Source organism: Clinocottus analis, unplaced genomic scaffold (genome assembly GCF_023055335.1).
Source record: "Clinocottus analis isolate CAN_PGR_092001 unplaced genomic scaffold, fCliAna1.0.p SCAF_19, whole genome shotgun sequence".
Lineage (NCBI taxonomy): Eukaryota > Metazoa > Chordata > Actinopteri > Perciformes > Cottidae > Clinocottus > Clinocottus analis.
Genome location: NW_027175920.1, coordinates 8,959,818 through 8,974,867, shown reverse-complemented (window position 1 = coordinate 8,974,867; position 15,050 = coordinate 8,959,818). Strand labels below are relative to the sequence as shown.

At 45.2% G+C, this 15,050-nt stretch overlaps 1 protein-coding gene across 1 annotated transcript; it reads left to right on the top strand.

Annotated features, from left to right (window-relative positions):
* The first annotated feature begins 9,275 nt into the window (after nucleotides 1-9,275).
* prr35 (proline rich 35) lies at nucleotides 9,276-14,723 on the top strand. Its single transcript, XM_068583733.1, has 5 exons — nucleotides 9,276-9,330; nucleotides 9,945-9,980; nucleotides 11,931-12,513; nucleotides 12,571-13,490; nucleotides 13,624-14,723. The coding sequence occupies exons 3-5, from the start codon at nucleotides 12,085-12,087 to the stop codon at nucleotides 14,441-14,443; spliced, it is 2,169 nt and encodes a 722-aa protein (XP_068439834.1). The 5' UTR covers nucleotides 9,276-9,330; nucleotides 9,945-9,980; nucleotides 11,931-12,084; the 3' UTR covers nucleotides 14,444-14,723.
* The last annotated feature ends 327 nt before the right edge of the window (nucleotides 14,724-15,050 follow it).

The window sequence follows — 15,050 nt, the reverse complement described above, 5'->3', positions numbered from 1 at the left end:
GCAGCTGTTGGATAGATTGGCATCAACAGCCGTACACACCTGGTGTCCTACCGGTCCTGCAGATCCACTGACTCTTCCTCTGTCGCTGCCGTGAGGCTGACACGTTTACCTATTGAATGGATTTCTTATGAATTTGATACAGACACTGATGATGACTTTTCTGCCACCACAATGATGACCTTTGTGGTTCAGATAGGAAATGTCTTGACAACTATGAGACGCATTGCTTTGAAATGTGTTTTTTTCTGTGTGTTCCTGCAGAGCTGTGAGTGACGAATCAGGCTTTCTGCTCTTTTTGTAAGATTTTAAAACTCTTTGTCATCATTTTTCTGCTGGCAGTTGGTAATTTCTGCAGAACATCACAGTATTTAGCAGCAAATAAGTAACTGTTTAAAAAAAAATGAAGCCATCATGACAAGTGTGCAAACTGCTGACGAAGACAGACCGATATTATATTCACTTTGTGGTGAGATTATTTCAACTACTGTCAGAGCTCATTCAGCTCTCATTAATTGGCATAATTCAATACGTATCAGATCAATACGATAAATGACATTTTAAACGTCCATTTTGAAGAGTATTTATTATTTTAGACTTTGCTGTCGATTGCGAGGTCAAAATATGAAAGAAAACTGTCTTAAATGATTAGTCAGGGAAGATCATTCTGTCCTCTTCTTGAATTTGATTTTGACTGGTAACAGGCGCTGTGGTAGAGAGACAGCAAGAGATCCAGAGGACATCAAGGCTGGGATGAGAGCCACAGACAGGGGGTCGGCTGGGGGACTCCCAGGGTCTTTCGTGTAGTGAATTATTAAGGTTTACTAATACTTCATAAATCTCCTCTTTGTCCTGTCCATTACCGGCCTGTCACATCCTCTTGCCACTCTTAGACTGACTCACTTGCTTCATCTAAATGACAGAAGTTAAACTGTGTTCCAGAGGAGACGGGGGGACGAGGGGACGAGGGGACGAGCGGTGGGGGGTGGAGTTGAGGGGGCAACAGCACTCTGCAAGTAGGCCCCAGGGCTGGATGGCTTGGTGAGGGTGCACGTCAGTTCAGATTGTGTGTGTGTGTGTGTGTGTGTGTGTGTGTGTGTGTGTGTGTGTGTGTGTGTGTGTGTGTGTGTGCGTGCGTGTGCGTGTGTGTGTGCTGCAGCTCCTGCGTTTGTTTCTGTGTTGTCTTGTTGAAGCATCCAGATTGAAGTATAAATACAGTGAGTGACTGAATCAAAAGAGGAAGTCAGTGTGTAATTTCTCAGATCCACGCTTCCTCATTAACTCCCCATGCAGCTACACCACCAGCTCGCTCCCTGTCTCCCCGCCTCCCCCCTCCTTCTCCTCCGTCTCTCCTCCCAAAACAGCGAACCTTGCCTCAGTGCGTGCCTGGCGGACTCTCTCCGCGGTCTCGACAGCCGAGCTGGTCGTTGCCCCGAGCGCTGAGGAGCTGTCGCCTCTTGTTAGTGTCGCTGTGGCGACCCGGAGTCCTGACTGCCTGCTCCTTGATTAGAGAGTGAGGTGGATGAAGTGTGTGTGTGTGTGTGCTTGTGTGTGTGTGTGTGTGTGTTTAGTAGAGGAGTGGGTGCCACTCAACCCCCCTCCTGCCCGCAGAGCTGCTTTTAAAGATCAGTGATTTGGTCAATTGGCCTGGCAACTCCAATCCCACGGAAGGTCAATGATGACTCAATGGACCAGTCAGTGAGGCCGGCTGTCATGTCATTATGCGTGTGTCCGTGTTTGTGTGTGTGTGTTTACGAGTTACCAAGCCCCCAACAAAATCAATGAGGACAAAATCTATAAAGATGCGATCAAAATTCCACAAGATCCACCAAGCTTGTTCTAATTCAAAATCGTTTTCGATGCACTGCTCACGTGAACTCGTGGACGCGACTCAGAGATGGACATTTTACTGTATGTGCAGAGAACACAAAGAGAGCCATAGCCCGCCTTCAGTGCTTGTGTTTGTGTTTATTTCTTCCTTTTTTTGTTCAGTTTTGACTGTTTTACTTCCCATCAAGAGTGAAATGGTGATAATATACAAGGGGAGTACTGGTGGATGATATATACTTAACACAGGAAGTGAGATATAAGAAGTGCACTTCTGTTAAACAGAACAATGCTTTTTCTCTCAACTTGAAACCTAAAACTGTGATGGGTAGTGGCTGACCTTGTGAAAACTTTGGACTGCCAACTGTCTGTCTGCTGCTGGATGGCCAGGTCAGTGAGTCGCTGGACCCCCAGGGAGCCATAAATAGTGTGTGTGACTTCACTTCCTATATGCCCTGCCCTGGGCACAGCTGTCCATCTCTGGACAATTTCTCTGCCCAAAGGGAGGACTGACTGGCTGTGTGGACCTTGTACACAAGCTGTCCATCTGTTTGGGACTGTCTTTCATTCACCGCTTGGAAAACATCATTTTTGATTTGAAAATCGTGACATTGAGTCATTGAGGTTCAGTGTTCACTGGCGAGAGAAATTATTTCCTCATGAACTCAGCATGAGGCCTATTTAAAAAAGCAACAGAGGCCTGATGATACGTCAGATACAAAAGCTACACAGATACAAAATGCTGATCTGTTGATCTGTTCACTGCTTTGGTCAATAACATTCATGGTGCCCAGAGGATGAATTGTTGGGATATTGATGATCCTCTTATTTTTCCTTTTCAAGCAAACAAAATTAACTAAAATGTATTAACACAAGATTTTTATTACTCCAAGAGGATTTATCCTAATAGAGAGCCGAAGCTCTTTCTCTTCCAGTGGACCACCATGGGGCCTTGTTTTAGAAAACATCTGTTTCTGGAACCCAGTTGCACTGTGAATTACACAAATGATGTTTGCCAATATAAAAGATCACATAAGACCAACGATCAGGTTGTGTAGAATAGGACCAGATCTGTGTTGATGTGAGTAGAATACAAACCGACCAATGAGGTGATCCTAATTACGTTAGATAACTGATATATTGAACGCTTATTTGCTTTTGTCTTGTTGCTTCTAGAAAAAAATACAGCATGGTGGAATCTGGCATGCACAACAATGCAGACGAGTTGATAACTGAAATATGACAAAACATATTCAAGGTTTGTTTTTGCTGGAATATGAGGTTGAGCTACATGAGTACAGGCCCACAGAGTCGCTAGCATACGTTTAGTTTCGGTTAGTATGAAAATGCTAGAGCTAATTGTGTTATCATTAACTTATCCCAACTTCTTTGATATTTACAAAGACTAAGGTTCAAACCAAAACACAAAACCTATTGTCAGTTAAAATAAAGGTAAACTCTGGACTCCTGCAATAAAGACCTACTTCATACTTAACATTGAACAACCTGTGCATGAGGGGCAGAACTGTCCGGTGCGGCTCTGATACACATGACGCGCTGCATTGGTTTTCAAAACCATTTTCCAAAAATGCAAAAAAAAAATACATTAAAAACAGAAGTGGCTCCAAAAATATTAGACACAAAAACATATCACACGTTCTCCGTCTCCATCCGCTGTGTATCAAAGCTCCAAATTAGTGGACGGGAGAGCAGAGAATCGGCGAGCGGCAGTGAGAATATGCGAGAACGACAGCCAGTGAGAGCGAAACAAGACTTCCCTCTAGCTATGGCTTCCTGACTTGTTTATTTGCTAACTGGGTAGAGGAGGGTGAGGGGGGCGGGGGGGGTTGGGTTGGGTTGGGGAGGGGGTGAACATATGGTTTGCTAAAACATGGACTTGTAGTTGGGAGGCCGAGGCACCCTAAGGGATGGAGCTGACGGGCTTTGGTCCCTGTCTCCCTCAATTCCTCCCGCTTGGACAGCCAGAGCCGAACAGCCGTCCTCCAGGAGTTAGCAGCCTCTCGCTCTCCCTCTCTCTCCCTGCTGCTGCCCACACCCCCACACCCATCCTCAGTCAAACCCGGAGATGGGAAAAGAGAGGGAGGGTGGGGGGGGGTGGAGGGGTGCACTGGCTTTGGGGCGTACATGGGGGGGCCCTGGCTGCAGCTGGGAAACTGACTGACACCATCATCTTGTCCCCAGTCCCCAGAGTGTGAGCCCTGTTGCTGAGGGAATAAAAGCCCCGGTCCCGGCAAGAAGACATGCTGGTACTGTGGTCCCAACACATATGGACGTTTGCTGTGCATTAGCGTTCCGATTTTGGACAAGTTTGTTGGGTAACGGATACTCTCTTCTCTGGGAATTTGTCAGAACTGAGCATACTGAGTACAGTCCGGAGAGATGGTTTTCGGAGTGGAGTAGGTTGTCAATGACCTACCAGCTACGGCAGCTATCTTATACAGATCACTGCACTGAGATAGACAGTTACACACACACTCAGACACACACCCTTAAGGTCTATGTGTTTATGGACACACTCACTCGCTGGGATCAAGGCGCTAATGTACACACATGGTCTCACACATCCTGCATTGATGAACAAACATATGCACACACTCACATAAACTCCCTGTGGGTCAATGACTTAATATGCACATACTTACACACACACACACACACACACTGGTTCAGTTGTTGATAGACTTACACATGCACACGCCCGCACACACCCTGAAGGTCAGCACTGTGATGGACAGCGCTCCTGATGTGCTCTGACAGACTCGGCTGCTTCCTTTCATTTCCACTTGCTTTTCCCCCATCAGGTGACACCCACAGGTGCCTCGGCGAGAGCGACCCCGCCTCCTGCGGATGCGTTTGGGGGCAGCTGGCTAAAACGGGAGGGCGGAGAAAGAGACGATGAGCGTAAAAAGCGGTCGGCCGAGGCACCAGCTGCTTCCTGTCAGTGACCCACAGCATGGTGTGAACTCCAACTCTCCTCACACTCACCCACCAATATATATATATATATATATATATATATATATATATATATATATATATGCATATAATGAATAGTAACAAGCAGTTCTCATCTACTGATTCTGCTGCAAAGTTACATCCTTATCTAGTGTTAGACTCAGAGAAGCACGTCGATATCTGCAGAGAAAAATGAATCCGGCGAGTCATATGTCCAGTCATGACTGAACCTTGACATCTGCCCTTTTCAGATATCAGCCCAGCTTACTTTGACGGCTGTGTTTTCATCTTGGAAAATAGCCAGTGTTCATCCAGCCCTCTTATGTATAATTGTGTGTGTGCATTTAAGTGTGATGCTGAAAATGTCTCATTCTGTGCTCCGAGGGCTGTTCCCTGACATACTGTTGGGGCAGTTCACCTCTCAAAAGGACACATGTCTGTTTTGTGAGGATGTTGAAGTCTGATAACTAAGAAGACGTCAATGACCTTTGAAAGGAATAGTTTTGGGAAAGATGCGCATTTACTTTCTTGCCAAGAGTAAATGAGACGATCCGTACCACTCCCGTATCTGTCTGTTACATATGGACGCACAGTCAGCATTCTGTCAGCTTAGCTTAGCACAAACACTGAAAACAGTTGGATACAGCTGGTTCTGTCTAGAGGTAACAAATCCACCCTCCAGCACCTCCAAAATCGTACAATTCACATGTGGGTTATGTGTGGTCGTCATGAATTCTTGAAGACTTGTAATCAAGGTGTTTGATTCCAGGTGACCATCTCAGACTCACAAATGAAATCTTTTGCTCCTTGTGAGTTACTCGAGACAGAACCAATATATGTACCTGCACATAGCCCCCTGTGAACCGCACCTTTCCTTTCACAGGTATGTTATGTTCTGTACTATTACAACACATATGATGTATCTAAACTTCTGAGCTTCATTGGGGCTGGCTGGTGGATTTGTTTTACCACAGGACAGAGCCAGGCCAGCTGTTTCCAGTCTTTATGCTAAGCTAAGCTAGCTGTCTGCACCTTTATATTTAAAGACGCTCCAGGAAAACCCTCCAATGTCAAGTGCAGATTCATCATATGTATGGGGAAGAAAACTGAAACCAATCCCAGTGAAAAAGTTTGTGTAGTTTGCACAGCAATCTGTACTGACGCTCCACTTGCTGCTGAAGTGCATTGTGAAACACAAGCTCCTTTATACATCGAGCAGCTGCAGTATGTATCCTATATTATTACCAAAATGATGAAAGACAGCTCTTAGCAAGCTGGTGAATATTATTAAGAGTATAGAGATAAAACACACAAGGTGCTAAAGAAAACCAGAGGAAGTCACCAAATCATGAGGTTGTTTTGTCACTGTGGCTGAGAAGAGCTGTTGGAGCTGCTCTCCTTTGAAAATGGGGGGAAGGAGGGAAAGAGGGGGAAGGAGGGAGGGTGTTGGTGAATAATTGATAGTGGCTGAGAGCGATATGAGTTTAGTTAATGTGCCCAGCAGCACAGACTAAGAGAGGAGCTGTTAGCTATTCCACCTCAGGCCTAAAACTCAGGCAGTGGAAAGACTCACCCTGGGTTAGAGGTCGCTGTTTAGTCATCCATCTTCCTCTCTCTATATCTTTTCATTACTCCATACAGTCATTTTTTCAAATGGTGGGTGCACGCAGATTTTGTCTTAATTTGCATGTGTCTGTTTGTGTGTCTATGTGTGTGTTTGGAGGCATCAGCACAGCTGGATCTCCCTGCTAGCGGTGTTGTTGCAGCCCTCAGGTTCCTTCCTCTGAGTGGTAATAGAGTGCTCCTGTCAGCCTCCCCAGATGCCGCTCCATAAGGACCCTCAACTCTCTTAACTCGCCAGGAGACTTCTGTGTTCACACTGCAAGTCTCAGCTTCTTCACATTCCTACTTTTCCTGCGTTTGGTAAAGAACTGAACTTTGAATTTCTACTTTGAGTGTTTGTCATGTAGTTGGAGGAAACAAACAAGTGATTACATGCAAACAAAAAGCCGGACGACATGGATCATTTGACACAAAATATTGTTTAACTTGATCATAAAGAGCAGCATGTCCAGCATTATGTCCGGGCCCCTGGGGGCCGGGCTCTCGCCCACAGAGCTGCAGAGGCCCCCCACAGGGTCAGGAGCTTGTGGTGTGTGTGATCCCATGCTCCACACACTGTAAACACAAACAGAGCCTACTAAGAGCGTGAGCTAATTGTTTGAATTGTATTAACAATACTATCAAAATCAGCAGAGAACAAGGTGCGTAGAAGTCTCGGTCTCGTTGACTTTTGCTTCACTTCTCTACATAAGTTTCCCATCTTATATAGAGAAAAATGTTATATTTACAACACACACACTTTTGTGTGTGTGTGTATTGGCCTGGTTGTAAGCGCTGAGTAAGAGGAGAAATGTCAGAGCCTACATATTTTTTACACATATAATACATAATAATCTGGGAAGTAAACTATATTTTTTTAGGTTGGTTGGACATGTGGACTTCTTTGCGTGTAAATAATATGCATACATGCATGTTTCTGATGATTTGTGTGTCTGCATTCCCTCTTTAACGTAGTGTTTAATCAAGCACTCAGCTTAACCTTTTATAGACTTTATAGACTTGCTTTCATAAGCAATACAACACTACTTTTCTTCTATATTTTATTCAGTGTGGCTTCTGTGATTATGGAAACTTTGAGATGTTTACTGTAGAATTTAAAATTATTTCATAAGAGAAATCTTTGCAAGATCATGTTGGCTCTAACCAAGCATGTCATCTTTATTCAGGCTAAAACACTCAACACCTCTAATACCGACTACGTTTCCACCATATTTGACAACAAAAAGGCTGAAGGAAGCGGCAGCGCTGAAGGAGTAAGTCCTCACTTAACTCTCTTACACTTAACAGGAGAAACTGACATGGTCTCCTGAGTCTCTGTAGTTGGAGAAAAAATGAAATAACTGACACCGTCTCCCATGTACCCGAGCTTTAAGAAGCGAAGGATCTTGCTCTCCTCTCTCTACTTTCTCCTCCATGTCATTGTTCGCTCCTGTCGTTCATCCTGATTTACTAGACATCCTCTTTCCTCTATTGTCACATTTGGTACAGATGGTTAGGCTCTATGGAGCGGCCTGTCAGTCTCCATTTGGCCGCCTCGGTGTGACAGCGGGTCTGATGGCTCGTGAAGGGCCCCCGACTTTCCCAGCACACGGACGCTGACATTTCTCAAAGGGGCTTGCATGCGCGCTTCCCACCCAGCCGGAGGAGAGAAATGAAGAACCTGGAGTTCACCCAAAGCCTGCACGGGCTAAAAGAGAAGAGGAATTAAGAAAGAAGGAGAGATTGTGGAGATTGAGAGGTCGGGGGTTTAATTTAGAAGACGCGTGAGAGAAAAGAAAGAGGAAGGAGGTAGGAGACGAGGAGTGAGTGGGAGACAAAGGGATGCAAAGGAAGGGCAGGTAAAGTGGTAGAGGACAAAACAAGAAGCAGAGTTCAAGAGAAATGAGGCTGAACTGTCAGAAGACACACATGTCAGTCATGGGATGTAGATCTTATAGCTCGTGTCAATGACCGTTCCAGCGCTCTGTCCCGCTGCGCCGATCATTTCCTTCTGAGGAGCGAAAGCCCGACGGCCCTCAACACCTGCACGATGTTGAGGATGCAGGGGAAGTGAAGAAGAAACAAAAACCCTAACACACTCAAACTTATTGTGAGTTAGACAGTCATAGAGAGACATGCAGACACAAGAGCAGACACACACCTTTACCTTTCAAACACTGACATGACAGTGTTGAGTTGTTGTTGTTTTGTCTCTGCTGGAAATCATCCTGTTGTGAGCATTTTCTGATATTGATGTAATTTTCAGGTGCGGGTTGATTGAAAATAAGAAATGATTAAAAAGTATTTGGTTTTCAGGATTTTGTTTTAAAAATTGGTTTTATTAAATTATTGTCAGGTGTTGACATATTAATTCACACCTCTTATCTCTGCTCTTTACCTCAATGTGTTTATAATTAAACCAACATTCTAAGAGTTTAAAATCACCACAAAACTAATTGTCTCGTTTGTCAACGAGACAATTAGTTTTGCTGTTAATAATTTTAAAAAAAAACACAGCAAGTACCTAAATAAAATCTGGATTGTTTCAGTATTCTGAACAAAGCATTTGTTTCAGGAACAACAAAAGCAACGATAAACATGACCTCGTGGAGGCATTAACCCAGACAAACGTCTCCGTGTTAACGCGTAACCATCACCGACCTAACCTTTGCTGTTCCAGTGTAAGTTGTTATATTGCATCCCGGCTGCGAGGTAGAGACCACATTTGACAATTCAGGGGGGAGAGAGGGAGGAGAGGGTTGGGAGTGAGGGGAGGGGTGAGCTGCTGTATTGTAGTGCCTGCGGGCAATGCTCCCAGTCAATATATATATCCACACTCGCTCCTGCGCTCCTATTTGAGCGGGACGCGCTGCCCTCCCAGTGCCGCTGCAGAGGAGTGACAGCCAGCCACACCGGGACGCTCTGGAGGTACGATGAATACATTTCCTCTCTGCTTTCAAGTAGCGTGTGGCATGCAAGCTGGTTAGTTTGTTAAGATTAAGTCTTTTAAAATAGGAACTTAAGGCGATGCCTAATGTTACAGTAAATTGTGCTTTTGCACACACTGAGAAAAATGCTTTTGTAAGTCTTTTATGTTATAGATTTCTGAAACATAAAAGGATATGTTTTAAGTTGTATTTTCAATGCAATTTGATTGTTTATTTCTTAAGCTGAATGTGGTTACAACAATTTATAAAATAGAGTTTTATTATTTCCATATACAGACTTTTGAAGTTGAAATTCTACACTGCCTTGCCACTCATTTTCAATATGCAATTTAGCATTATTGAATGTGAATTTAATCCTGTAACCTTAACCCTAAAAACTTATCAGCATCATCTGATGATTGTCTGTCAAATGTTAACGGCAGTAAATAATGTGTCTATTCATGCATGCAATACATTTATTTAGTTTGGGGAACAATGTTTTTGTTGTTGTTTGGTTGCAAATTGAGTTAATAGGACATGTTTTATTATATTGAAAATTAAATGGATAAAGATGATTAACGACAATACATTTATTACCTCTTCATTATTTTCCAGAAAACCGACTGAAACTCTCCTGAACATCCTGACAAGGTAAAGTATTAATATATAAATGCTTAAAAACTGTCTCAGTTAGCCGTGCATTTACTTACTGTACCGTCCCATCGTCTGTCAGCGGTGTGGTTGCTGCTCCGTGTAACTTGTCAAAGCTTTTAGTGTGGTGAACCTCCTTAATTGGAACAATAGATGTTCAAGCGGTTAGGCGTGTTTGATCATCAGCCCTAAAAGCTTAAAACAAGACCGCAGGGTTTGGATATGGGGCAGCAGGGGGCCAAAGTGCACAGTCAGCGCAGGGGCGAGCGGCCAGCAGCGGCCAGAAGAGGAAAAAAAATACTGTAAAAATGAGTTTTATTGATTGGATCGTAGCAGCAGCTGTTAGGTTCCATTATGAGCTCAAAGCGCAGGTCAGAGCCCTGAGGCGGACAAGTGGGCCAATCAAATGGTCAGCCACAAAACGGGCCAAGTCTTAGGGTCCAATTGGGGGAGCAGTTTGCAACCGCCTGCCATGCTGTGTTAGACTCACTGCATCTTTCATCATCACCCTTCGTGCTGTGGCTTTTATGGATGAGGTTGTCAGCTGTCTCTCAGTGTAACCGGCCGTCCATCACCTGTGTTTGCTTCACTGGCTTTTATATCAAAACTTTGTCAAGAGCCGTCTGTGCAAGACAGAAAAAGATTGTTTGCTGAAGTTTATCTTTACTTCAGCTTGGACTGAAAATCACACAGACTTTCATCTGTGAATGACCTGGGGAAAAGACAAAATAAAAGCCTCAAAGCGGCTAAAAGTGTTTTAAGTTGAGGAGCACACTCCTCACATCTTCTTTCACCGGAGGGTTCACCCATCGGCCTGGCTTACAGTATAAAAAGATCACAAAGTTTCTGTAATTTAACAGATGAAAAAAACATTTATTTTAGGGTATTTTAATTTTTTTAGTGGATTAGAGAAGAGAGGGATAATAATTAAGCTAATGGATGATGCAGAGGGATGAAAATACAAAGAGAGACAGTAAATAGTACATTTAAAAGTGCAAATAATAGTTCTCTTTAAATCTATGAATTGCAGCTATATAAGCGAACAATTTATTGATGGAAGGAAGACAAAATAAAATCATGTTAAATATGATAAATTAATTAAAATGTCCATCATTAGATTTATTGATGAGGTTTTAACCTACACCTCTGAGACACATCAAGTTACAAAATGATCATCCATGACAATAATTAAAGCTTTTTAAAAAGAGATGAAGAGAAAACATATCTTTTAATCAAAACGTAGCCTCTAATAATACACGTTATTATTGCGTATTGATTAATAAAGTGTGACACAACTCAACACACAGAGACAGAGTTCAGGAGAGCAGTTGAACTTATGCACCATGTCCTGACCCAGATCCCGTCCCTGGCACTAATGACGCCCTATAGGCATGACGACAGGCTCTCATTAGGAACCGGGCCTCAAACCCCCAACCCCTGTCCGTCCTGTACCTGCAGCCCTCAGCCTGTCCACACTGCGCCCGCAGCCGGCCTCCGAGGGTCAGGCTCTAAGCTCGAGCAGGCCTGTTAGTGTTGTGAGGGCCCCTGCACAGGTGCTTAGTCCCCCGTGACGGCCCCGTTTGCCCCCCAGCCCTGGACCCTGCTAGCGCCTGGTGCTGCACTGGAACTAATGAGTAATGGCAGGTACAGTGAGAACAGAGCAGTGCGGGCCTCCCTGCAGTTAGGTTAGTGGCAACCCTCGGCTCAGGCAGACAACAACTGGGCTCCAACACACACATGTGCTTAATGATATATACCACCCTTCAATGCACACATTATTGTATCTCAGATATTAAGATTTCTTATTTAGAGCTACATTTCGGCAAGCTGTCGCTTGGTTTTTTTATACATAAAAAAAATGAATCTGTCATTTTTTTGGTTTCTGATCTGTTGATTTGTTTTCGAGAAGTATCACCGGTATTCATACAGAACGGCCTTGTGTGTCCACAGGTACCATAAATGCTCCTTTTCATCGACCGGACCAAACTGAGGAAAAAGCAATGAGATGAACCTCGGCACAAAAGATATCCAATTTAAAAATATATCTTGAACTATCGTCATTGAAATATAATCACACAATCGTTATCAACGTCAAGACACAATCATGTCTAAGGACGATGCTTGTAAAGTGACGTCTGCCAGCAAACACAAGGAGCGCAAGCCTAAGAAGCCGCACTATATTCCCCGGCCATGGGGAAAACCCTACAACTACAAATGCTTCCAGTGCCCCTTCACCTGCATGGAGAAGTCCCACCTGTACAACCATATGAAGTACAGCCTGTGCAAGAACTCCCTTTCTCTGCTTATAGAGTCAGACTGGCCGTATAAAAAGGGCAACATCCTGCACCCAGAACACCTACGACCCTTTCAGCAGGCACACGGCCATCAAGCTCCTGGGAAAGATGGACTGGAACAGGTGACACGGACTGAGGAGGAACAAAGGCAACGAAGGACCGTTGAGGAGGAAGGTGAAGACAGGGACAGCCAGGGGCCAGAAGATGAAGAAGAGGGAGGACGAGGAGAGAGACCGGAGGTCACTGGGCTAACAAAAGAGAGCTCCAGTGACCGCAACAGAGGAGATGCTGCACAGTGCGCGACCAGGAAATTAAAACAGCCAGAGTCAGAGCTTCTGATGGCTGACATGCTCTCCCTGGAAGACCAGCTTTTACGAGCACGCTCAGTAGAAGTAGAGGCCCAACTAAAGCACTATAAGCTGTCTAAAACATATCTGACAGCTCCCAGTCTGCTGTCGGAGCAGTGGCGGCTGTTGGCGTCGAGCCACTCTAAGGCCAAAGCTGAAGGTGCTCAGGCCCGAGTGAGTTCAATCCCCTGTTACCCTCCTCCGCCAAACCTGGTGGATTACCAGGATCCCACTGGACTCAACCTGTCATTGCTCGGGGTGGGCTACCCCATCAGCCCCAGCCTCTTCTCCTACATGAACTCAGCTCTTCCCACTGCTGCCGCGGGCGTCAGCGCCCAGACCCACGCGCAGCTCGCCCAGCTTCCCTTCCTGGCGTCGGCCGCTCAGCTGATGCACCCGGCCTCCAGCACCCACACGGACAGAGCTCTTATGCCCCCTCGCCTCTACTACCCCTTTCTCTGTGAGCATACGTTCGGACCGGCCTCCAGTCAGAGTGACGCCGGCAAAGCGCTCAAGACTTCCACAAACGGTTTAGAAGTGAATCCTCTGTCTGGCTTCCAGCCTAAAGTCAATCTGTGGAAAGTGCCCGCGTTGCGGCCAGGGACTGCCGCGGTCTCCCCTGCTGGCTGGGTGTCACCTCAGAGAGACTCCCCCGAAATGGGTTACAGGGTGGGGGATAAAATGCAGGCTACAGCCAAGGAAGGCAAAGCGAGCTGGGGCCTCAAGAGGACCGGTGCCCCACTGGGGAACCATGAGGCCCCTGTGGAGAAGAAGCCGTCCATGGGAAGTTTCAGTTTGGACCTTTTAAAGAATATTCAGACTGCATCAACTCTAAATACGGCAGCGGACAAATTTCTCTTCCATGGAAGGTAAAGATTTCCTTACAAATTATTTTTTGTTAAATAAAAACAAGTAATAACACCAGTAGCAGTATGAGTGTTTTACAGAGAACAACTGTAAAGGTATATTTAATTTATATACTGACATTTTTCTCATTCTCAGCTTACAGGACGCTCACCTTCAGACCCGGCCCACTGATCCGTGGTACAACGACCCTCTCACCAGCCCCAACAGTGAAACCTCCTCTCTTTCTAACTGCGGGGGACCCAACAGCCATGACCCGACTGCTGCGCGGACAATGGGGGAGGGAACTTCAGAGTCCGTGGCTGTACTCCTCAGTGACCTCTCCAAGGCCTTGCAGGAGTACCAAGAGGCCGAGTGCAAAATCTCCCACCTGGAGAAGGAAGACCTTCCCGCCCAGCGCCACCTCTGGGAACACCTGGGCAAAATCCGCAGCGAGCTCTCCCACATCCACCAGGCGCTGGAGCGGACGGCTCGCCAGAGCGACGGGCCTCTGGACCTGTCAGTTAAAAGGGACTCGACAGATTTGCTTGTCGACCGCAACATGAGAGAGGACAGCAGCCCTAAAGACAACACGACAGAGACGGAGGAGGAGGAGGATGAACCGGAGGAGAAGAAGGAGGAAGAAGAGAATGAGGGCGAGAGAAATGCAATGAAGGCTTCGTTGGAAAGTCGAAAGCAGTCGTTGGACATGCTGATCAAGATGAGCCAGGCGTCGGTGGTGAACACAGAGGTTCTCTCTGCCGGTGGTCTCGGCATGAGGCCCAGCTCTGCTGAGGCCTTATGGCCGAGCAGAACCACCAAGTGTGAGGCAGACTCCAGCGTCCTGCTATGCCCAGACGGTCGATCAGTGGTTTTCGCCGACATCCCTTCCGCTGCCAAAACCCCAAAGAGACCCCCGTCCATGCAGCGACTAGAGGCCCAGTGTCCTCCGAGTCCTTTGACAGCAACCGACAATTAAACTTCTACTCATCGGACTGTAATATAACTGACTCCATACCGTTGTTCAAACGCAGTTGTCTTCATTATTACTGGCATGCCATTGATTTGCACTTGCTGGAAGATGAATGTCACTCTTACCCTCAGTTTAACTTCTCAACAACCTCAAACATTTTGCACCTTAAAAGACAAACAGGGAAGGAATGACAAAAAAAAAGTCTTACAAATGCACTATGGACATTGATTGTTACAAGTTACTCCTGAAAAAAATATTTTTAAATGTAACATCAGCACTTAACAGTAACTTCAATGGGGATCATTTTAACAAATAAGTCCATTAAAATCATATTGAGAGATAAAGCTTTGAATGGATTTGTAAATACTGTAAATATAATAAATGTAAGTAAAACGTTTTGACCGGTACATGGTTTTATATGGATGATGTCATGTTGGACTGCAACATTTCACTTGATGACAATAAATTGTATTATACACACTGTATTTCTCTGAATAAACTGAGGATAAAAACAAGAAAGACTCATTCATTTTGAAGACCATTAGAAGGGAAAAGGGAACAAAGTAACCTTCATGTTGTGTGAACATAAATTCATCGGTGTGCTGTACAGTCC